The sequence below is a fragment of the Mustela nivalis genome, assembly GCF_964662115.1.
Source record: "Mustela nivalis genome assembly, chromosome: 19".
NCBI classification, from domain to species: domain Eukaryota; kingdom Metazoa; phylum Chordata; class Mammalia; order Carnivora; family Mustelidae; genus Mustela; species Mustela nivalis.
This window is the reverse complement of record NC_139038.1, coordinates 10,848,580-10,870,350: the sequence shown is the minus strand read 5'-3', so window position 1 is coordinate 10,870,350 and position 21,771 is coordinate 10,848,580. Positions and strand designations below refer to the sequence as shown.

At 51.1% G+C, this 21,771-nt stretch overlaps 1 protein-coding gene across 1 annotated transcript in view; it reads left to right on the top strand.

The window, feature by feature from the left end:
• LOC309853996 (general transcription factor II-I repeat domain-containing protein 2) overlaps positions 1-20,376 on the top strand; it is a 35,357-nt gene extending 14,981 nt beyond the window's left edge. Inside the window, exons 5-16 of the mRNA XM_082712632.1 lie at positions 110-293; positions 467-495; positions 1,953-2,007; positions 2,305-2,348; positions 3,957-4,034; positions 8,273-8,329; positions 10,896-10,958; positions 14,151-14,228; positions 15,335-15,418; positions 16,280-16,463; positions 16,659-16,687; positions 18,559-20,376. Coding sequence (XP_082568758.1) covers positions 110-293; positions 467-495; positions 1,953-2,007; positions 2,305-2,348; positions 3,957-4,034; positions 8,273-8,329; positions 10,896-10,958; positions 14,151-14,228; positions 15,335-15,418; positions 16,280-16,463; positions 16,659-16,687; positions 18,559-20,168 — 2,495 coding nt within the window. The 3' untranslated portion in view covers positions 20,169-20,376. The remainder of the gene's footprint in view (positions 1-109; positions 294-466; positions 496-1,952; positions 2,008-2,304; positions 2,349-3,956; positions 4,035-8,272; positions 8,330-10,895; positions 10,959-14,150; positions 14,229-15,334; positions 15,419-16,279; positions 16,464-16,658; positions 16,688-18,558) is intronic.
• The last annotated feature ends 1,395 nt before the right edge of the window (positions 20,377-21,771 follow it).

Sequence of the window (21,771 nt, the reverse complement as noted above, 5' to 3'; positions counted from 1 at the left end):
GACCTTCAAAGCAGAGTATCGCCACCCAGGTTTTCTTCCTACCTCGAATGAAACCGACCGGTAGCGTCTGGGCTCATTCCATCTAAAGGCATCTGGACTCTTCCTCTAGGGAAAGCCTTGGGGACAACAGCAATGGTCCCTGTTCCGTACGAGAAGATGCTGCGAGACCCTGGGGCCGTGGCCGTGCAGGGCCTTCCAGAAGGAGTCGCCTTTCAACCCCCTGAGAACTATGGTCTCGCCACCCTGAAATGGATCTTGGAGAACAAAGCGGGGATTTCATTCATCATAAACAGGTGGCAGGCTCTATCCCCCTCATAACAGCTGGTCCTTTTGAGGATAAATGGGCGGCTTCGTTTCAAGTTCGTTTGTTCATTAAGTTCTGTTACACGTAGAAGCTGATTATGCGGATGTTTGATCTGTCTTCCTTGTGTGTTCACGTCAGGTAATAGTATCGGTTTTCTTGCAGACCTTTCCTAGGTCCAGTGAGTCAGCTAGGTAAGTGACAGCCTCTCATACTTGGGGACTGCTCCTGGCTGCTAAGCCAGTTCTGCTTTTCTTAATTAAAATGCAAGTTTGGTACTTTCGGAAGCTTGTGTATTCCTTGCCTTCTCCCCGCGGAGGGAGCAATCTTCTGACCCTCCAGGGTGGCCGGGCTGGGGTGGGGATCGTGCTTTTGGAGGGTGAGCAGGTCAGGGAAGGACCCACCACAGCGAGAACTGAGATAGGTTTCTGCTGCCCGGTCTCAAGCCGGCAAGCTTCCACGGCTGGGGCAGGGAGGGCAGTAAGGCCAACCTTGTCCTCAAGGATGCCAGGTCACCCCATGGTCTTTGAGTCACAGCCACGGGCCGGGCATTGTTGGGTTCCAGAGTGGGTGTAGGAGATGTGACCGTTCCCGTGCTTCAGAGACTCACGATCTAGAATGAAGGAGACTGTCCAACAGACAACCAGCGATGACCTGTGATGTTCTCAGGATGGCTGGTGGTCCTCCCCGGAGGCCTGGAAGGGGTTAGAATTGTGTGACCAGAACAGCTTCCTGGAGGACCAGGTTCTCAAGCTAAAGCAGGGTCACTATGTGTTGGTTCTGCGGGAAGCCCATCCCACGTGCTCCGGCAGAAAGGAGCACGTGTGGGTGTTGGAGACCACGTTTGAGAACGCACAACCCTTCATCATCTCCTTAACTTTTGATGATGGCCAAGGGACCAAGAAATTATAATTTTGCCAGAAGCATTTGGAGACCTACCTCTGCCCACTTCTTACTCCTTCAGATTATTCTGGAAGCAGTGAGAAACACAGTGGCCGTAGCTGGCCTTGGGGGACCAGGCCGAAGAGGGTGTTTGGCCGGATGGACTAGTTCCAGAAACAAAAGGCCCAGGGGAGGGGTGGGGCAGGCTTCACAAGGCGCAGGCGGGGTTCTTGGGCGACCTGACATTGTGCCGACCCTGAACTACTCTCCAAGCAAAGCCCCTTGCAGAGCACTTCTAAGTTCCCAGACTTACCCAGGTACTGTTAAAGCAGGGACCTGAGGGTCAGGGGTGGCCAGAGACCTGGTGGCCGATGTCCCATGGCTTGTATTTTCACTCTAGGAGTGTCTTAGCTGCCCAGGCTTTCTCTGCACATGTGCTGTACCTGGCGCGATTCTAAGCACTCTGTACGTATTAATTGATCGTCACCCTACCACCATTTTCAGACGAGGAAACTGAGGCCCCAGGAGGTTTGGTGACCCGCGTGAGGTCGCTCCAGCCCCAGTCCACTCCTCGGCCCCCAGTCTGCCCCCACACGTGGCCCCAGGGCTCGAGGGCTGCTCTGAGTTTATCTCTGCCCAGGACGATGGCGTAAGGGCTGGGGCTGGGCTTGTGTTCTCTCTACCTTTGCTTTCACCTTACGTGCCTCTGAACGTTGGCATTTTCAAGGTGCAGAAAGGGGCTAGCAAGTGTCTTTCTCCTCCCACACAGGTGGGCCTGTGGTGGCCACAGACGCTGAGAGGTCGGCGACATCGCCAAGCGAAAGGTAGGGGGTACAGCGAATCAAATGCACACATAACCCTAACGTGTTCGTTTTTAGACCGGGGGAAGTTCGACGTTCTTTATTCAAAGGGATTTGGGGATGTTAAGACTATGTTCTGTGGACGCCTTTATTTGTATGACAGATTACAAGAATTAGCTTTGTGTTCGGCTGGTTAGCTGGGTGGGGGGGTGAGCGAGGATGGTGTGGATGTCGGCGGATTGTTGTACAGCGTGTCCCGACGCCTGTGGGCTCGCCTCACGCCACCGGCTTGTCCTGACGGGGGCTGCCTTCTCCTTTCAGCTGCGGCCCCGTCAGTGTGAAAACGGAGCCCATGGAAGATTCCGGTATGTACACCGATGCCTTTAAAACCAAGTCTTTGGCGGGTTATCATGACTCCTTTCTTTGGTTTTACTTCTAAAATGTGAGACTTTCAGTAAAGTAGAAAGGGGGGGGCACTCTCTCAATGCGACTTTCAAAAAAAAACAAAAAAACAACAAAAAGCCAACAGCTAACATCACACTTGTGAGATCCTTTCAGCGGCGTCTGGGGGCCTCAGGGTCGGGCTGTGGAGCTTGCGTCAGCCTCCGTGCTAAGTGTGGAGTCTGCCCGAGAGATTCTCTCTCCCCCTCTGCCTCTCCCCCCCGCCTCACACACCCTCTCTCTCAATAAAGAAATTTTTTTTCAAAGATTTTATTATTTATTTGAGAGAGAGCACGAGTCGGGGGAGGAGCACGGGGGGAGAGGGGGAAGCAGGCTCCCCGCTGAGCAGAGAGCCCGATGCGGGGCTCGATCCCAGGACTCCAGGATCATGACCTGAGCCGAAGGCACACACTTAACTGACTGAGCCACCTGGGAGCCCCAATAAATAAATGAAATCTTTTTTTTAAGCTTTTATTTATTTATTTGACAGCAGAGAGCACAAGTAGGCAGAAAAACTGGCAGAGAGAGGGGGGAAGCAGGCTCCCCGCTGAGCAGAGAGCCCGATGCGGGACTTGATCCCAGGACCCTGAGATCATGACCTGAGCTGAAGGCAGAGGCTTTAACCCACTGAGCTACCCAGGCGTCCCCTTGTTTTTCTTTTTTTAAGATTTTATTTATTTGGGGCACCTGAGTGGCTCAGTGGGTTGAGCCTCTGCCTTCAGCTCAGGTCATGATCTCAGGGTTCTGGGATCAAGCCCCACATCGGGCTCTCTGCTCAGCGGGGAGCCTGCTTCCCCCCTCTCTCTGCCTACTTGTGTTCTCTCTCTGTGTCAAATAAATAAATTTTAAAAAATAAATAAATTTTTATTCAATGTATTTATTAAAAATAAATATTTATTTAAAAATAAATATTAAAAATAAATACATAAAATTTTTTTAAAAAGGAAAACACATTTACCGGATTTTCCACAAACGCACGTGTAGACGCTGCTGTCCGGACAGGGAGCGTTTTTCTCCGGCTGGGAACTCGACCTACTTCTTCCTCTCATCCTCCTCCTTTCTTCCCGGCTTCTGTGTTGCTTTTCTCTTGTTGTTTGTTTGTTTCGTGAAGTTTGTCATTTGTTTGTTTGATGATGTCGCTATGGCTTCTGCCTTTTTTTTTTTTTTTAAAGATTTTATTTATTTATTTGACAGAGAGAGATCACAGGCAGGCAGAGAGAGACAGGAGGAAGCAGGCTCCCCGCTGAGCAGAGAGCCCGATGCGGGACTCGATCCCAGGACCCTGAGATCATGACCCGAGCTGAAGGCAGAGGCTTAACCCACTGAGCCACCCAGGCGCCCCTGGCTTCTGCCTTTATACGGGTCTACGGTTTGCGCGGAGAGCGTGAGCACCGCGTGGTTTCGCTCACTCTTGTGCCGTCGTGTTAACCCAGAGCCTGGAAGTTTCAGCAGCAGCTCCTGCCTCTCTGGGTGTGCGTAGGGGGCGGGCTGCGGACTCACGCATGGTTTTATCGTCTTCGTTGCCTCCTAAGGCTCCGCAGTGAAGCCAGCGACTGTGTCCGTCAAGGAGGAATCGGAAGATCCTAATTACTATTGCTACAACACGCAAGGTAATACCATTTTAGCCTCATATTCTTCCCTAAACGTTATCAGTGATAGAAAATTGTCATTAGCCCCCTTTTGAAAAACAGAGAGTAATTAAAAAAAAAATAAAAAGAAGACCCACGTGCCGGGGATCTAGCGTAGGGCCATTTGACATAAAGCATTTCCCAGTCATAGCACAGACCCCGTGTAGCCTGAGTCCACAGGCTTCAGGGCAAAAACATGAGGGTGAAGGTTCCAGGGCGCACAGGACCTGAGTTTATCTGTTAGGAAGTCTTATTTTGTGCGTTCAGAAATCCTGGCCTGGGTGGCTCTGTCGGTTAAGTGTGTGACTTGATCTCAGCTCAGGTCCTGATCTCAGGGTCGTGAGTTCGAGCCCCGCGTTGGGCTCCGGGCTGCGCGTGGAAACTATTTTAAAAACAACAACAACTTCTCTCTGATCCTCTCCTGTCTGGTCTGTCCCCTAAATTACTGGGAAAGTATCAAAAGAAATTCAGGTCCTGTTCTTAATAATACTTGTTTCATTGACAAGTTAAATGGGGAACAGAAGACCCGGCTTACCAGAGACGTGCACGTTTCGCACAGGGCACGGGTAGGTGGTCTGTAGTTGTCTGGCGAGGTCAGAATCCGGATGGACCCCTCCCAGCATGGTGCCACTGAACGACAGGACGATGTCGCGTCCATAAGAGCGTTGTAAGCCCCCGGGTCCCGTCTCGTCTTTGACTCTGCTGGGAAGGCAGGCAGACTGCGGGACATTTCGCCGTTAATTGCTCAAACGTGACCAGGTTTGAAGTATTTCCCATAGAAATCTTACCTTGAAATACTCCTGCGCCATTCTGAGGTCTCTAACATACGGTTAAAAAAAAAAAATTTTTTTTTTCCAAAAACTGAAGACCAGTGAGAGTGTCCGTCGTATCACTCTGGTTCTGGGATGCTCGCCCCACCCCCACACACAGCTGGATCCCTTTTCAATCCGTCCTATGTCCTGTCCCCCAAGCATTTATTCCTGGAGAACGGGGTCTGTCGCCTCCCTCCCCTGCTCACACATCGTCTGTGGCTTCTCCTCCGCCGTGTCTTCGGTCGCGGTTCCCGGCTCCCTTCCTGTTCTGTCTGTACCCCCCCCCCATCCCCCCACAACCAGCCCCCCCGCTCCGTTCTTCAGACGTCCTGCTCAGGCTGATTCCTGTCCCTGAACAGACCCCGAATCCTCCTCCCCCCGGCTTTTATACAAGCTGATCCCTCTGGTTCCCTCCTGGCTCTGCAGGCTTCCAGCAAGTTCCGCCACTTTCTGGACGGTCGGAATCTCAAGAAGAGCAGGGAGCTTCCGTCCCCAAAGTGCACGCACCTTTAGTCCTGCCTGCTTGTGTGGTATTTATGCTTTCGCTGCAGACGGCCCTAGCCAGTGGTGGGCTCCTGGGGTGGGGGTGGGGGGCACACAGTGTCTTCCCCCAGCTCTGAGCCCCAGGGCCCCGAGCCCAGGGCTGTGCACACAGCAGGTGCTCACGTGTGCTTGCTGAGCTGAGCGTGTCCCTCGCAAAGAATCCATGTAGCCTGCGTCTCAATCGCTCGCGTTTTGGAAAAAAAGTACACATGATTTCATCTTGACTCCCAGGAACATCCTTTTCAGCTCAGATGACCTTGAGCTCTATCAAAACGCATACAGTTGGGGGAATCTGGGGTATTTACAGAGTCGGCTCCCAAGGCAGCCGTGAAATGAGCAGAGGACTAGACAGACGTACGTACCATCCTTCTGGTTCAGTTTTTCGGAAAGAAGCACGTTGTTTGAAGAGCCACATTTCGGTTAAATGTGCGCTTTCTAATCTTTCTCCTGCTTGTTTGGAAAAGGACGGAACTATTCAAGATACCTTCTTGGCACAAAAACTCCTTAAGCGGGGCCCCTTCCTTCTTGATGCCCCAAGGGTGAACATTGCCTGACATCGTGGGCGGCTTTCCATGGGACGGATAGTTTTTGCCACGACTCAGGCGACGTCCTCACGTGCTGAAGTACTGACATCGTTATATACCCTTGAAGGGAGGGAGAGATGTTTAGATCCACAAGGGCAACCAAGGCCCCTTGCTCAGAATGTCGACTGGCCTTTGCAGAGCCCCCCTCCCCAGCCTGTGACGTCAGCTGTGGCCCCACCGGGGCCCAGGGGCTTGTGCGAGATTTCTACAAAAGTCTGATTCCCAACCCCACCTGGACCTCACCCTCCATCTGAGCACAGACTTCTCAGAAGACCCCTGACTCACATACACACATCGGTGACTTGGGAATTTCCGTAAGGTCTTTCATACGTGCAGGTACCCCATCTCCGGGGCCCCTGGGAATGGAGAATGCACAGGACAAGCTTTGCTGAAATACACCACGCCCAGGTTCCTTGGACATTGGTGGCGTAAGAGGATCAACACCATTCAGGTTTCTTCCCAAGGTCATGAGTTTAAGCCTCACAATGGGCATAGAGCTTACTTAAAAAAAAAAAAAAATGGAGGAGGGAGTAAGGCTTTTAAAAAACTATAAAATGTCCCCATTACACAGCCCTATTGAAGCCATACATCTTGGCAATAATCATCAAATGGCCAGTGAAGCCATTCATAGAACATTGATGGGAAAATTATCACAAATGGATTAGGGAGACACTTCCTGAACTCAGTGGTCCAGTGTTCACATCACGAAGGCGGAGGTGAGCAGACTTCACGTGCCTCCTGATGGGATCCAGTAGGAGGTGCCCCTTGGGAACACGTACTCCCCAAAATCAAACCTAAATCTGATCCAGCCTCTAGATCTACCCACCAGTTTGCAGGAAACGCGGGGGATAGAGGAACAACACAAAGACACCATGAGGACGCAGGCAGGAAGCTCCAGAGCGGGAGGAACGTGAGACAAGGTGGTTTTCTTCATCGAATGATGGCAACTTAGAGAAGAAATGGAGAAGAAACCTGGTTTATAAGAAAAGATATTTAAGACATTTCAGCCAAATGCCGCGTGTGGGGCTCCGTCAGGATCCTGATTTGAACAAACGAGCTAAAGAAGAACATTTATGGATTCTGTGGAACGCCAAGTGCTGGTTAGCGCTGGAATTGGGAAGCCATCCTTTCGTAACCGTTATAATAAAAGTCTGGGTCAAGCAGGAGTCACCAGTGGTTGTGGCATCTAGAGAGAAGTCTAGAAAAGACCAACTCGAAATAAGAAACTTTCAGTGGAGGGAGGGTTGTCTCCCTCCCTTTTTAAATTTTTTAAAAAATTTTTAAAAAAGATTTTATGTATGTATTTGACAGAGATCCAAGTAGGCAGAGAGAGAGGAGGAAGCAGGCTCCCTGCTGAGCAGAGCGCCCAATGTGGGGCTTGATCCCAGAACCCTGGGATCATGACCTGAGCCGAAGGCAGAGGCTTTAACCCACGAGCCACCCAATTTTTTAAAAATCTTAAGTAATCTCTACACCCAACAAGGGACTCGAACTCACAACCCTGAGATCAAGGTTCACTCGCTCCACTCACCGAGCCAGCCAGGTGCCCCAGGAGTCTCCCTTCTTCTAAAACAGAAATGCCATAAAAATCAGGCAGACTATAGAACCGCTCCAGGTTAAATGAAGGTGAAGCGCAGTGGGAACAAGATGCAGTGCCGGGCCCTAGACCAGATCCTGCCCTAGAGGAGGGAAGGCTGGAAGAAAGTGCAGAGGTGAAGCGCCACAGTGTCCCTAACTTGTCCTCGGGTGCGTCAGAGGAGAAAAGGACGTCCCCTCTACATGCATGATCCAGCTACTTAGGAAGCTGGGGTGGGGTAGGGGGCCAGGATTGCACATGATCAAGGGAAACCATAAACCCTTATCTCCATGTCGTTGAAGGAGACGGTATGTGGTTCCTCTTTGTACTCTTGTTTTTGTGACTTTTCTGTAACTTTGAAACTATGCCCAAATATGACTTTTTTAAAAAGATGTGTACGAGGCAGTTGGGGAAGTTTGCACAGTGACCCGGTATGAACTGAGGGTACAGAAGAGTGTTAATCTGGGGGGGGCCATGGTGTGGGGAAGGGGAAGGACCAGTCCCTCTGTCTTGCTTGCACACGCACGGTCTGCGCGCCCCCGCGCGGCCAGACCTGGGATTTACTTGAAGGACGGGGCGGGGGCGCGCAGGAGAGCAGGGGGCGGCGTTGGTGGCAGTCGGCGTGGTTTTAAATGAATTCTTGTTCACATTTTGTTTTGGCCTTTTTTTTTTTTTTTTTTAATGTGTCATTTGCTTCCCTTTCAGAAAGCCAGCATCCTTGTGCCAGCGGCGAAGTAACAGAAATGGAGTTACCCATGGAAGGTCAGAGAAACCAGGCATTTTAGCCTCTTTTCGGTTTTGGTGTTCTGGTTTGCAGTGTTTTGCAGAGAGCGCGGTCTTTTTAAAGACCCGCGACGCATGTTTGACAGTGAGGCAGCTTCCCGGCATGCCTCCTCAGAAAAACACCCGAGTCTTGGCGCTAAAATGTGGTCTCAGGAGCTCTGTCACCCTTGCTTTTCTGACCCGTGAGTGGTTCTTCTTAAAGCACCCAGATTAGAAGTTGTGCGGTAAGAAAGATTTACACCTGTGCTTTATCCACTTTGTCTTCTTGATGGGCATTCCAAAATTCTTTTTTTTTTTTTTTAATTTTAAGTAAACTCTGCACCACACATGGGACTCGAACTTACGACATTAAAAGCTGCATGGTCCAGCAACCCCCAGCCAGGTGCCACCCCCTCCAAATTCTTTTGAACAGAGTTGAGAATTATTTTAGGAAGTTCTTTTTTTTCTTAAGATTTTATTTATTATTTGACAGAGAGAGAGAGCAGGAGTCAGGACAGCAGGGGCAGAGGCAGAGGGAGAAGCAGACTCCCTGCTGAGCAGAGAGCCCAATGTGGGACTTGATCCCAGGACCCTGGGATCATGGCCTGAGCCAGAGGCAGATGCTTAACCCACTGAGCCACCCAGGTGCCCCTAGAAGTAAAATCTGATGGTACTTCCCTCCCTGTGTGTATGAATCTTGAGTAACGTGTGTAAGGCCTGAACTCTTAAAATGGTTCATACATGTCCAAGGTAACATTAATAAAGGAGATTTTGTCCCCACACCTAGAGGCATGGGACATCTTTATTGGTTTACAGGCTAGAAGATGTCGCTTTTAGAGGTAGGATGATGCCTCTTTTGGTTCCAAAATGATTTCGATCTTCTCTAAGTCAGGTCATGATCTCAGGGTCCTGGGATCGAGCCTCGGCATCAGGCTCTCTGCTCGCAGGAAGCTGGCTTCTCCCTCTCCCTCTCCCCCTGCCTGTGTTCCCTCTCCCGCTGTGTCTCTCTGTCAAATAAATAAATAAAATCTTAAAAAAAAAAAAAAAGAAGAAGAAGAAGAAGAAGCAGCAGCTTCAAGAGCAGAGATGTGTGGTGTGTCTTCACCATTTCCCCCCCAGACGGTGTATCTTATGTTACGACAGTCCAATACCCAACAACTGATTCCTTTAGAGTCTTTCTTCCTCTACGAACAATGAACAGCAGCTTTCTAAAATGAGCCAGAGTTAGATGAGATCGTCCAGCGAGGCCTGTGTCCGTGGGTCATAATTCTGGGAAACCAGAAAAATCGATTGTGTCTCCGGGGTCATAACAGGCTGGACCCCGGGGGGCTGGGGGCTGGGGATCCGCCCCGCAGGGCACCCAGCTTGCTTTTGTCCGAGGGATGTCTGATGACAGCAAGAAGGTGCTTCCGACCGGAGGAATTTCATCACCTCAAAGAAAAGGACATTCCGTGTCCCCTAATGGGTACTGTTCCTTAATATGTGAGAGTTGCTTGCCTCCCCTTATCCCTTAGAAGGTTACCCTTTCTTACCGTATGATCCCTCATAAAGTTAAAATTACCTTCACATTTAGGGACGCCCAGCTGCGTCGGTCAAAAGGGCGTGAGGCCCTTGATCCCGGGATCACGAGTTCGACCCTGGGTGTAGACATTATGATAAAATAGTAATAATAAGTGAAAATAAATATTTAAGTCTTTCATCCATTTTGAGTTATCTTAGTGGATGGTGTAAGGGAATGGCCCAGTTTCGTTCTTCTGCATGTGGCTGTCCCGTGTTCCCAACACCCTGTGTTGAAGAGACTGTCTGTTTTCCACTGGACATTCTTTCCTGCTTTGTCGAAGATGAGTTGACCACAGAGTTGAGGGTCCATTTCTGGGCTCTCTGTTCTGGTCCATTGATCTATGTGTCTGTTTCTGTGCCGGTACCAGACTGTCTTGACGCTGACAGCTCTGTAATGGAGCTTGAAGTCTGGAATAGTTGATGCCGTCAACTTCGGTTCTCTTTTTCGATATTCCCCTGGAGGGTGTGATGCTGAACAAAATACATCAATCAGATTAAGACAATTATCATGTGGTTTCACGCAGAGGAGGCATATGAGAAAGAGTGCAGAGGACCACAGGGGGAGGGAGGAGGACTAAATGAGGAGAAACCAGAGAGGGAGACAAACCGTGAGAGACTCCTAACTCCAAGAAGCAAACTGAGGGTTCCCGGAGGGCTCCGGGGTCGGGGACGGGGTGCCTGGGGGGTGAGCACGGAGGAGAGCGCGGACGTGGCGAGCCTGGCTGTTCGACGCAGCCGATGAACCGCTGACCTCTACCTCTGAAACCCAGGATGTACTACATGCTGGCTAACTGAATTAAAATTTTTAAAAAAAAAGAAGTAAAAATAAATAAAAGTTAAAAAAAAATAAAATCACTTTCACATTTACACTTTTACGTGTGTTAAGTACGGACTGGGTTGAACGTGCCAGGCCAGGCTGCTGTCTCGGCACAGGAGCCGTGGAAGGCTGCAACATGAGGGCACACAGCAACCGAGGTCAATGTAGACATGTTTTTCTTTTCCCAAGATTCCACTCCGCGTGCCCCTTCAGAAACGAGCGAGGACCCCAAAGCCGAGGTGAAAATTGAAGGTGAGTTTCTGGAAGCCTCGTCAGAGGGACGCGGCTCAGTGCGGCGTGGGGTGTGTGTATGTGTGTGTGTGTGTGTGTGTGTGTGCGCGCCCACGTGTGTGTGCGTCCGTGCAGCTCACACTGGCCGGGACCAGACTATGCTCCATCCCAAGTGAGAAAGAAAGAAGGGGCTGGCGGGGAGGCACCTGGGTGGCTCAGTGGGTTAAGTGTCTGCCTTCAGCTCAGGTCATGATCCCAGAGTCCCGGGATCGAGTCCCGCGTCGGGCTCCCTGCTCGGCGGGGAGCCTGCTTGTCCCTCTCCCCCCTCGGCCCGCCGCTCCCCTGCGTGTGCATGGAATGTGTCCCCATTTCTTCGCATCGTCTTGAATTTCTCCCGTCAGTGTTCGTTTTCAGAGTCCAGGTCGTTCCCCGCTTTGGTGGTTTATTTCTCGCGATTTGACTGTTTGGGGTGCAGTTGTCAATGGGATCGTTGTCTTAGTTTCACTCTGGCTGTGTGGGAACGCGGCGGATTTCTGTGCCTTGATGTTGTGTCCTGCGGCCTTACTGGATTCATTGGTCAGTTCTAGTAGTTCTTGGTGGAGCCTTTAGGGGTTTTGATACGTAGAATCCTGTAGTCTGCAAATCGTGAGGGCTTTACTTCTCCCTACCGGTTGGAGGACTTTCATTTCTCTGTGTTGCTTAATTGCTGTGGGAGTCTTTTTGTTTATTTTTTTTTTTTAAGATTTTATCTATTTGAGAGAGCAAGAGGGCATGCGTGGGGGGTGGGAGAGGCAGAGGGAGAGGGAGAAGCAGGCTCGCCGCTGAGCAGGGAGCCCGACCTGGGACTCGATCCCAGGAGCCTGAGATCAGGACCCGAGCCAAAAGGCAGGTGCCGAACTGGCTGAGGCACCCAGGCGCCCCGGGAGCCCTTTTATTTAGAGATAATATCATTTCCCGTGACTCACCACAGAGTCTGAATCGATTTTGCCATTTTAGGGGGATTTGGAAACGGAGTGGTTGTTCCCATCCGGATTTGATTCTTCCATTTTTCCTTTACTTCTCTGAATTCTGAAACTGCTCTCAGCAGGCTGACCCCGTTTCAGAGGGAAGATCCGTCCCATCGCTGTTGATGAGAGAGAACAAGAGCGAGCAGCCCGGGTGCCCCGCGGTTACGAGAGGGCTGTGGCCGTCCGCTGGGGAAACTGCCCACGTGCATTCAGAGGGAAACAACGCCGTGTGGCTCGAGACAAGTCACAAACAAAACGGAGGGACACCCAAGCCATAATTTCTCATAGGATCAGGGCGCCTGCGTGGCTCAGTCGGTTAACCGTCCGACTCTGGATTCCAGTTCCGGTCGTGATCTCAGGGTCCTGGAATCAGGCCCGCGTCAGGCGACACACTCAGCATGGGGTCCGCTTGGGACTCTGTCTCTTCCTCTCCCTCCCTCCCTCCGCCCTGCTCCCTGCTGATCAATCAATCAATCAATCAAATCTTTAAAAATAGTAATAATTTATACTGCGATCTCAGTTTTATTTCAAAAGAAGAAATTTTATGTAGAAAGAAAAAAATAGAAGATAATACCAAAAACCAAAAAAACCATAGTGACCCGTGTGGGAATTGTGTGTGATTTTACTTTTCTTCATTTTGCCTTTCACCGTTTCCCTCACTGTCCCCAGGAGGCGTAGGTTAATTACGGATGAGGGGGAAATTCAGACACTGACGGGTTCTGTGTGAAGGGGCCGCTTCTCCGCGGGGTGTTAGCTCTGACGGTTTTACTGGAAGTCATGCGGTGATGCCGTCTGGGTAACCAGACGCAGAGGAGACGCCCCCTGTCCAGAGGTGACGTCCCTGACCCGTAGCCAGGAGGGAGGCACGGATGGATTTTCCCTCCGTGGGGATGGGTTTGTGCTAAGTCCGCCGTACCTGAAGCCAGTGGGGCCTGGTGGGTTTCCAGATAAAACGTGATGTTTAGGGGCGCCGGGGTGGCTCAGTGGGTTAAAGCCTCTGCCTTCAGCCTGGGTCATGATCTCAGGGTCCTGGGATCGAGTCCCGCATCGGGCTCTCTGCTCAGCAGGGAGCCTGCCTCCCCCGCCTCTCTCTCTCTCTGCCTGCCTCTCTGTCTACTTGTGATCTCTCTGTCAAGTAAATAAATAAAATATTTTAAAAAAATAATAAATAAATAAATAAATAAATCTCCAGGGGCGCCTGGGTGGCTCAGTCGGTTAAGCGCCCAACTCTTGATTTTGGCTCCAGTCATGATCTCAGGGTCGTCAGATGGAGGCCTGTGCCGGGCTCTGCGCTGGGCGTGGAACCTGCTTCGCACTCTCTCCCCCCCCCGCCCCACTCATGTGCACTCACGCTGTCTCTCAAAAAAGTTAGCAATAATAACTTAATCAAATAAAATAGATTCTCCAAAGTTCATCCACATGGCAGAAAATGACAAAACTTCCTTTCAAGGTTGGATCATATTCCACCGTGTGCATAAATCACGGGTTATCCGTTCTTCCATAGATTAACGCTTAGGTTGTTACCTCAAAGTACTTTTATGAATATAATGGAATGTAACATACGGAGTTGTCGAATCGCTGTGTTGTACACCTGAAACCAACGCAACGTTGTGTGTGAACTCTACTTGAATTAAACGAGGAAACAGTATAAAAAATCCCATGTTAGAATCCAAGTCCGGCGGTGATTTGAACACACGTCGATGGAAACGTTCTCCAAGAGGGCCTCCCTGCTGTGCTACTCTCTTGTGGGACATGACGCTCGTGCAGGGACTACAAGTCCAATCACCTTTTTGGTCTGGAGAGCAGTTTTCTAAAGGATCAGCTATAAGTTATTCGGTAGATAATGACCACCTAGCAAAGGACCTTGGCATGGGGAAGCCCGTGTGTAGGTATGCGCTTGTCCTGCGTCAGACAGCGGTTATTACGATGACTTACAGAATGTGGAGCCAGAGGAGCACTTTCGTATTTTATTTTTTAAAAGATTTTATTTATTTATTTTAGAGAGAGAAAGTGCACGCAGGGCAGAGGGGCTGGGAAGATGGAGAGCGTCTTAGACACAGAGCATGGAGCCCGACTGCCTACAGCCCATGTTCTCTGAAGCTTTAGAAGCTGAGCCTGCGCTTCTGATCAGAGCGGCACGTGGACGTTTTTAGAGGAGAGTCAACCTAATTTTCTTCAAGTCCTACATTTCAGTTTCTCTTTTCAGGAAGCACAAATTCATCCAGCGTCACAAATTCTGCGGCGGGCGTTGAAGATCTGAACATTGTTCAGGTGACAGTTCCAGGTATGGACGTCCATCTGGTATTATCGTAATCGATGTTATATTTTTCTTTTTATCATATTTTAACCATTTTATGGCACGGGTCATAAAGCCTTGGAACTTTGTTATTATTATTATTTTTTTGCTTAGTTCATCCTTTCAGCAATTCAGAAATATCAAATACAGTACAGAGTGTCAAACACTGAATACCTTCCTTTTTTTTTTTTTAAAGATTTTATTTATTTATTTGACAGAGATCACAAGCAGGCAGAGAGGCAGGCAGAGAGAGAGGAGGAAGCAGGCCCCCTGCTGAGCAGAGAGTCCGATGCGGGACTCGATCCCAGGACCCTGGGATCATGACCTGAGCCGAAGGCAGAGGCTTTAACCCACTGAGCCACCCAGTCGCCCCACTGAATACCTTCCTTATATCAGACATCGTTAATCAGATATATTGCTTCTCACAGCCACGCCTTGGCATTACTGGAAAATACACCTCAGGGTGGGCAACTCCAAGCACCAGCTACCACGGAATAGGAATTGGCCACAGAGGGGAGTTTATCTGCTGCCCATCGAGCAGTCCTTTCTGAATATGTGTATATAAAATCTATCTGGAGAGATAGAAAAGAATCCAATAACATAGTCCCTCCAAGAAGGAAACAGAGCTGAGAGAGGGATGGAGAGAGATGGTTCACTGTGCGGTGTTCTGTCTTGTGAGTTTTGAACCACATAATTGCTTTAGTTATTCAAAATTAAATACAATAAAAATGTGAAGTATTGAAAAATATTCCGTTCTAGTCCTACTACGTCTTATTCCTTTTACTTGTCATATTGCGTTGGCTAAGATTGCTAATTCAGTGTTGAAGAGTAGAGGTCAACATGGATATTCTGGTCCTACATAATGTTGAAAATGTTCCCTAAAGCAGTATGGAGTGTGTTTACATGGGTTTATGATTTGGGACATTCTCTGTCATCTACGATGGCTTCCATTTACACATTTCCAAAAAACTAAACTGAACGATAAGCCAGGTAAAGTGCTTTCTTCCTATGCTGTCAGGTTCTTTCTCCAACAGCTTTTTAGGGGGCAAATATATCAATAACCCTAGTTTGTTTGATTGTCTGATTATTTTTAGATAATGAGAAGGAAAGATTATCCAGCATTGAAAAGATAAAACAACTAAGAGAACAAGTCAATGATCTCTTTAGCCGAAAGTTTGGTAAGTTTTTATATTGTTATATATCCAAAAAGTATATATTTGAGGTATTTCCTTTTAATGGAATACTTTATTGATCTTTCTGGGGGTACCTGGCTGGCTCAGTCAGAAGAATGTGCGACTCTTGATCTAGGGGTTGTGAATTCAAGCCTCATGTTGGGTGTAGAGGTTACTAAAAAAATTGTTAATAAAATGTATATATATTTTTTAAATCTTTTTTTTAAGTTTTTTTTTTAAGATTTTATTTTTATTTATTTGACAGAGAGAGAGAGAGATCACAAGTAGGCAGAGAGGCAGGCAGAGAAAGAGAGGGAGAAGCAGGCTCTCTGGTGAGCAGAGAGCCCAATGCAGGGCTCGATCCCAGGACCCTGAGATCATGACCTGAGCCGAAGGCAGAGGCTTAACCCACTGAGCCACCCAGGCGCCTCCCAAATATTTTTTTTTTTTAAAAGAAATAATCTCCCTGGGAACGAGCTACGATCAAAATCAGTGTGTATTTTCCCCGACGATCTTTTACATGGACACCGTGATCGCAACACTCTCTCTCTTCGATTTACTGGGTTCTTACGTAATAGCCGAGCATGGCTTTCAGTACTCCCGTGTGACTCATTATTTAATCTTCATAAAACCCTCTTTCAGGTACATGCCAGAATCGTTTCTCTTTCATGGAGAGAGAAATTGTGCCTGTTACCTTGCCCGTTGCCAACGTCCAAGTCAGTAAGGCTGTCCCTGAAGCAACAGTGGCCGACCGCCCCCACTGTCCCTGGACGGGAAGGATCTTAACGCCTCGGCCGTGAAGACAAAGCGTGGTCCGGGAAAGGCAAGTGGCACACTGAGGCGCGTCTGTTGCTTCTCTCCTCCCAGGTGAAGCCATCGGGGCGGACTTCCCAGTGAAGGTCCCCTACAGGAAGATCACGTTCAACCCTGGCTGTGTGGTCATCGACGGCATGCCCCCGGGCGTGGTCTTCAAGGCCCCTGGCTACCTGGAGATCAGCTCCATGCGAAGGATCTTGGATGCCGCAGAATTCATCAAGTTCACGGTCATCAGGTAGGTGAGCGCCCCCTGCTTGGTGATGAGAATGAATCTGAGGGTCGCCCACCACCTGACCCGTGGGGGGTGGGCGATGGGGAAGGGGGCAGTGGGATTTTTTTTTTTTTAACCCCAGGAGGTGGCCGCTTCCGGGAGCTGCGTGTCCGAGGACAGATGAACTCTGTTGCTTTCACTGTGTCTCTCTCCCTTCAGACCCCTTCCAGGCCTGGAGCTTAGCAACGGTGAGTAGCCCGGGTAGGGGACGAGAAGGGCGTCCCAGCACCGCCAGACGTGTCGCCGGGCCCTCACCCTGGGGTCCTTGCTTCTTGAGCCCTAGAACAAAGCCTGGTGTTCATTGGACGCAGTTTATGTGACCTGCTGGTCATCAGGTCCTTTCCTTCTGGGGCTTCACCAGAATTCTCATCCCACAGTTTGAAGGCGCTCGTTGGCTCTCGCATGTAGGAACCCTTCCTGGCCGGCGAGCGGTGGCGGGGGCTGGGCAGCATTTACTGAACTAGCCCAGACCCGTGGGTACATAGCGCCTGCCTGGAACCCCAGCTCCGTCCCCCAGGACACCCCTGCCCTCCGCCCAGATGTCCCCCCAGTTCAGAGCCAAAAGGGTGCCACTGGGCACGGGAGGGCTCCCAGGACCCCCTCCGGGGCTGAGGTCAGCATCTCTTCTGAGTGATGCCCCGTATTCTGAGCTTGGCCCCCGGGTCCCTGAAAGTCAACAGCATCCCATGTGGTGAGAAAAGCAGGCGTGGGGTGCCTGGGTGGCTCAGCCATTAAGCCTCTGCCTCCGGCTCAGGTCATGATCCCAGGGTCCTGGGATTGAGCCCCACATCGGGCTCTCTGCTCAGCAGGAAGCCTGCTTCTCCCTCTCCCACTCCCTCTGCTTGTGTTCCTTCTCTCTCTGTCTCTGTCAAAATAAATAAAATCTTTAAAAAAAAAAGAAAAAGAAAAGGAAAGTAGGCATAGGGAAGTCCCCGGGAGTCCGAGTCACGAAGGAACCTCCGTGGTTCAAGCTGGGAAAGCTAAAATACTCTTTGAAAATTCCCGATAGTTCTTCCCAAACTCATCTTGCTGCCTAATGAGTTGTTTTTTTTAACCTTTCTTGGTAGCTTTATGGAGGCATAATTTACATGCCATAACATTCACTTGGGTGAGGTATACACCTGTCAGCGATTTTGGATAAATTTACAGAGTTAGGCAAACTGTCCCCACCATCAAACACTAGGACATTCCCACCACCCCCTAAAGGTCCCTCCTACCCACTTTTCTGTCATCTCCTGTTCCTGACCCCAGCCCCAGGCAGCCACCAAATTGACTTTCTTTCTTGTCTCTGCCCACACTTCCTTGAAGTGAATGTTTAGACCCGTGTTCTCTCCAAGCAGAGTGCACCTGCTTCATGGCCAGATTCCTTTAAATTTAAAACACGTAAGTTGTGTGCGGTTCCGGGCCGATGAGCAAGGTCCTTTGCGGCCCACAGCAGGTCAACCACATGCCGTGGCCATCCCCGTCTCTGTGACTTCGAAGTTCTCTTGAGACCCAAATGAACAAAAATAGACATTCAAATGCGAACGTACTGTCAGATCAGTGTCGCGTAAAGCAGACGTGGCAAACAGGTACTTCCTGAGATCACAGAAGACGCCTTTCACGGGGCTCACGTACCTCTTAAAAATGGGAATGAGCGGCCGATGCTAAGAACCCAGGGACGTTTTTGAGGCTAAGAAAGAAAAGCTGGGGACGTTTTATGAAAGTCGATGTTGGCGATCCAGGGCGCCCAGCTTAGTGGGTAGGGGATGCCACTCTTAATCTCGGGGTTGTGAGTTTGAGCCTGGTGTCTGGCATAGTGTTTTCCTTAAAAAAAAAAAAAAGTCGATTTCTAAATTCTCTTGGAATCCGAAGATCTGGCCACAGATCCCACCTTCCGTCCAGCAGCAGCCGGCTAGGGCTCAGAGTCAGCCGTCCCTCTCTGCAGGGCCGGGTTCACCCCGCCGCCCCCTGCCGCCTCACCCCTGTCATTTATCATCACGTCTCTGCCGTCGGTTTTCGTATAGCGGCATTAAGAGAAAACGTGAAATGTGTCTTGTCTCCATGTCTCTATCCAAAGTGGGGAAAAGGAAGATCGACCAGGAGGGCCGTGTGTTTCAAGAGAAGTGGGAGAGAGCGTATTTCTTCGTGGAACTGCAGAATATCCCCACGTGTTTGATATGCAAACAGAGCATGTCTGTGTCCAAGGAGTACAACCTGCGCCGCCACTACCAGACGAACCACAGTAAGCACTACGACCAGTACACGGAGAAGGCGCGCGACGAGAAGCTCCACGAGCTGAAGAAAGGGCTCCAGAAGTACCTCCTGGGGTCACCCGAAATCGCGGGTCCCGAGCAGAAGCAGGCGCCGACCAATGTGAGCCCGAAGGAAACCGCCGCCGCCGCCGCGCAGCCCGTAGAAGACGTGGCCGGGAACTTATGGGAGAAGTTGCGCGAAAAAATCAAGTCGTTCGTGGCCTACTCGATTGCGATCGATGAGATCACGGACATCAATAACACCCCGCAGCTGGCCATCTTCATCCGGGGCGTGGACGAGAACTTCGACGCGTCGGAGGAGCTCCTGGACACGGTGCCCGTGACGGGGACGAGATCCGGCAACGAGATGTTTCTGCGCGTCGAGAAGAGCCTGAGGAGGTTCAACATCGACTGGTCCAAACTGGTCAGCGTGGCCTCCACGGGCACGCCCGCGATGGTGGACGGGAACGACGGCCTGGTCACGAAACTCAAGTCCAAGGTGGCCACGGTCTGCAAGGACTCGGACCTCAAGTCGGTCTGCTGCATCATCCACCCCGAGTCGCTCTGTGCGCAGAAGCTGAAGATGGACCACGTCATGAGCGTCGTGGTGAACTCGGTGAACTGGATATGCTCCCGCGGGCTGAACCACAGCGAGTTCACGACCCTGCTGTACGAGCTGGACAGCCAGTACGGCAGCCTGCTCTACTACACCGAGATCAAGTGGCTCAGTCGCGGGCTGGTGCTCAAGCGGTTCTTTGAATCGCTGGAAGAAATCGACTCGTTCATGTCGTCCCGAGGCAAGCCCCTGCCTCAGCTGAGCTCTCCAGACTGGATCAGAGACTTGGCCTTCTTGGTCGACCTGACCATGCACCTGAACACGCTGAACATCTCCCTCCAGGGGCACTCGCAGGTCGTCACGCAGATGTACGACCTCATCCGGGCCTTCCTGGCCAAGCTGTGCCTTTGGGAGACGCACCTGGCCCGGAACAACCTGGCCCACTTTCCCACGCTGAAGTCGGTCTCCAGAAACGAAAGCGACAGCCTCAACTACATTCCCAAAATCGCGGAGCTGAAGACCGAGTTCCAGAAGAGGCTGTCTGACTTCAAGGTCCACGAAAGCGAACTGACCCTGTTCAGCTCCCCGTTCTCCGTGACGGTCGAGAGCGTGCACGAGGCGCTCCAGATGGAGGTCATTGACCTGCAGTGCAACACGGTGCTGAAGACGAAATACGACAAGGTCGGGGTCCCCGAGTTCTGCAAGTACCTGTGGGGCAGCTACCCGAGGTACAGGGTCCACTGCGCCAAGATCCTGTCCATGTTCGGGAGCACGTACATTTGCGAGCAGCTGTTCTCCATCATGAAACTGAGCAGGACGAAATTCTGCTCGCGGCTCAAGGACTCGCAGTGGGATTCCGTGCTCCACATCGCCACATGACGTGGAAGGCGTCCCCGGCCGCACCCCGCGGACGACTGCGACCCTCTGCGCCCCACGGACGGCGAGATGAGAAGGCGACGTGCACGCGGTCTCCGCTTTCCAGTTCTTTCCACCTCGACTCGGAAACGCAACTTGCGGCATCCGACCCGTTTGTATGACATTTTATGCCTCCACACAGTCCAGTAAAGATCACGAGCGTTTTACTGTATCCCTGGTGGTTGCCTTTCCTTGCGGCGGGTGGGTTCCGCTCACCCCTTCCGGCGCACGGAAATTTTAGGCCGCTCAGCAGAGAAACAGAGAGAGAGACGTGTATGCGTGGAGGGTAAGCGCGCACACATCCAGTCCCCCACGCTTTGCACGGTATCCCCTGTGATCTAACACGTTCGCACGCTGGGGGACGGTCCCTTGGAGACACATTCGCCAACCGCAGTAGTCCCGTGTGATGTCTCCTCTGCCACGCCGACCCACAAAGGTGGGAGTTAAAAATGGAAAATCCCACTTAACAAGTAACACAGGCTTTCAAAGGGCAAGGGAGCGGAGGTTTGGAGGTTGTTTTGGTTTTTGATTTTTGGTTTTTTTCTGTTTTTGTTTTGTTTTCTTTTGTTTTTGGTAAACTTTATTTTGAGGGACTCCTGGCTGGCTCGGGCAGTAAAGCAGCTGACTCTTGATCTCTGGGCAGTGAGTTCGAGCCCCAGGTTGGGTGCGGGGATGCCTTAAAAAATTAATAAACTGTGTTTTGAAGTAATTCCCAATTTACAGAGAGGTTGCAGAAATGAGAAAGGTATGAAGAACTCTTACATGTTCTCTTGCCAGATTCTCATATGGTTGGCACCGCAGTGGCCCAGGACCGTCACTTCAGCGACTGAGCCACGCCTGGGAGAACTGACTGAATGAGCAGGTGGTTTTCTGGGGTCGTGGATTGATGGGGCGTCGGGTGCTCGGGCCCAGCCCAGGAGCCGGGGGCTGGATTTGGTGGTCCCCATCAGTTCCTAGGGGCAGAGAGTGCACGGCATCCCCCCAAGGCCCTGTCTTCCCATCCCAGGGCGGCCAGAGGACACTGGTCCCTCCTCCAACACTGGCCTGGGGTGGGGGTGGGGGGCTGGAGCTCTGGAAGCCGGGACCCTGTCACCTCCCTCCTCTGAGCGCCCATCGGCCACAGCACCCGCCGCTAGGGCTGAGCCACAGACCAGGAGCTCTGCGGGGTCAGGAGAGCCTAATGGGTCCTGTAGGGCTTTGGAAGCAGAAAGAAAAGCCTCCTTCCGTCTCCGGGCTTTGCCACCCACGTGCCATATTACCCTGAAAACGCGCTTACATTTTCTGAGGCTTGGTTTCCACCACCATAACCCTGACAGGGTTGTTCTCAGAACCAGAAACAAGAAAAAGAGCGAGCCCCGCGTTGTGCCTGGCCCCTGGAAAATTCTCCGCACACACACACCAGCTGCTGTGCAACTCAGGCCCCTGCAGGCGTGCCTGTCCGGCGCTCTCCCTAGGTTCCGCTGGGGGACGGCAGAGGCCCCCCTGCCCTCAGGCCCCTGCACCCCCCGGAGCCCCCCTCCTCAGCAGGCAACAGTGGGGCCAGCACAAGGCCACCTCCAGGGGACCA